Source organism: Diadema setosum, chromosome 2 (assembly GCF_964275005.1).
Source record: "Diadema setosum chromosome 2, eeDiaSeto1, whole genome shotgun sequence".
In the NCBI taxonomy this organism is placed as follows: Eukaryota; Metazoa; Echinodermata; class Echinoidea; order Diadematoida; family Diadematidae; genus Diadema; species Diadema setosum.
In genome coordinates, this window is record NC_092686.1 from 27,642,598 (window position 1) to 27,643,676 (window position 1,079).

The following is a 1,079-nucleotide window of genomic DNA, read 5'->3' on the forward strand; positions in this document are numbered from 1 at the left end:
GCTGCTAGAGGCAATCAGGTGTCCAGACCCACTGCCTTAACCTCTGGAGAAGGTGCATCAAAGTTCAGGGAAGCAGTAGAAAGGCTGCCCAATTACGAATTGCTCTGACCTCACCAAGGAGCATGAACCAAGGGACAAGTCACCATCGCGAGGTTTTTGGTGGTGTCAATGTTCGGGCAGCGGCGGCACAACTTACTAGCCCCGTTGGAAAAGAAACTCTTCAACCCTCCAGGAACACCCCAAACAAACTGAATTCTTCCATGCACTCAGAGCCCAGTGGTACCAGCCAAACCAAAGAGCATCCACTGGTGGTGGCAACACCACCACAGCCACTGACAAAGCCAAGCCCGCAGTGACCTCCCCTTCGTCCATGGCGCCGGGCAAGCGCAATGTGTCACAAGAGGTACTCCCCCTCCTATTCCCACCTAATAAACCCACTCTTATACCTCACAAACACAATCTTCTTCTACTTCATCTACTCCTTCTTCTTCTTCTTCTACTACCACCTCATCTTCGTGCTCAGTTGCCTCTCCAACCAATGCTTTGCCCCATTCAACAGCAACACCATCACCATCGTCATCAAGTGGCTCCAAGGTGGAGCCCTCTGGTCCCAAGAGTTTCCCCACTTCCAGCCCCTTGCCCACTTCCAGGAAATCTGACTCGCTGGTCGAGGCCCGCAAGCAGCTTTTCGCCAATAAGCTTGGCAGTGGTGTGGGTATCAGCGCCACTAACCTGCGTCCGCCCTTTGAAAGCAACAACCCCATGCTCATGGTCAATAACTCCAACTCCAATAGCCTGGAGTCCCTTACAGAAAAGGCCTCGTCGCCCCTAGCAGCTGGAGGGGCCATGCAGGGCAAGGCTGCCGCCCAGGTGGTCATGTGACTAGCAAAGTGAGCATGCCCAGACCGGTCCCATTGGTAGTCAGTGCACTGCCGTGACTTGTTTTTCTCATGCAGGTAAGCTAACCCCCCTGCCCTCTTCCCTTCAGATGCTTCTTGCCTTTGCTCTTTGTTTTTCTTCCTTGGTTGATGTTGGTAACATCTTTTGCGCTTTTCTGTTTTTGTTGTTGTTATGGTTTG

The 1,079-nt window shown here is 52.5% G+C and overlaps 1 protein-coding gene across 1 annotated transcript in view; it reads left to right on the forward strand.

The window, feature by feature from the left end:
- The window catches only part of LOC140241434 (uncharacterized), a 63,231-nt gene extending 62,839 nt beyond the window's left edge, over positions 1–392 (forward strand). The window contains exon 7 of the mRNA XM_072321166.1: positions 11–392. Coding sequence (XP_072177267.1) covers positions 11–108 — 98 coding nt within the window. The 3' untranslated portion in view covers positions 109–392. The remainder of the gene's footprint in view (positions 1–10) is intronic.
- The last annotated feature ends 687 nt before the right edge of the window (positions 393–1,079 follow it).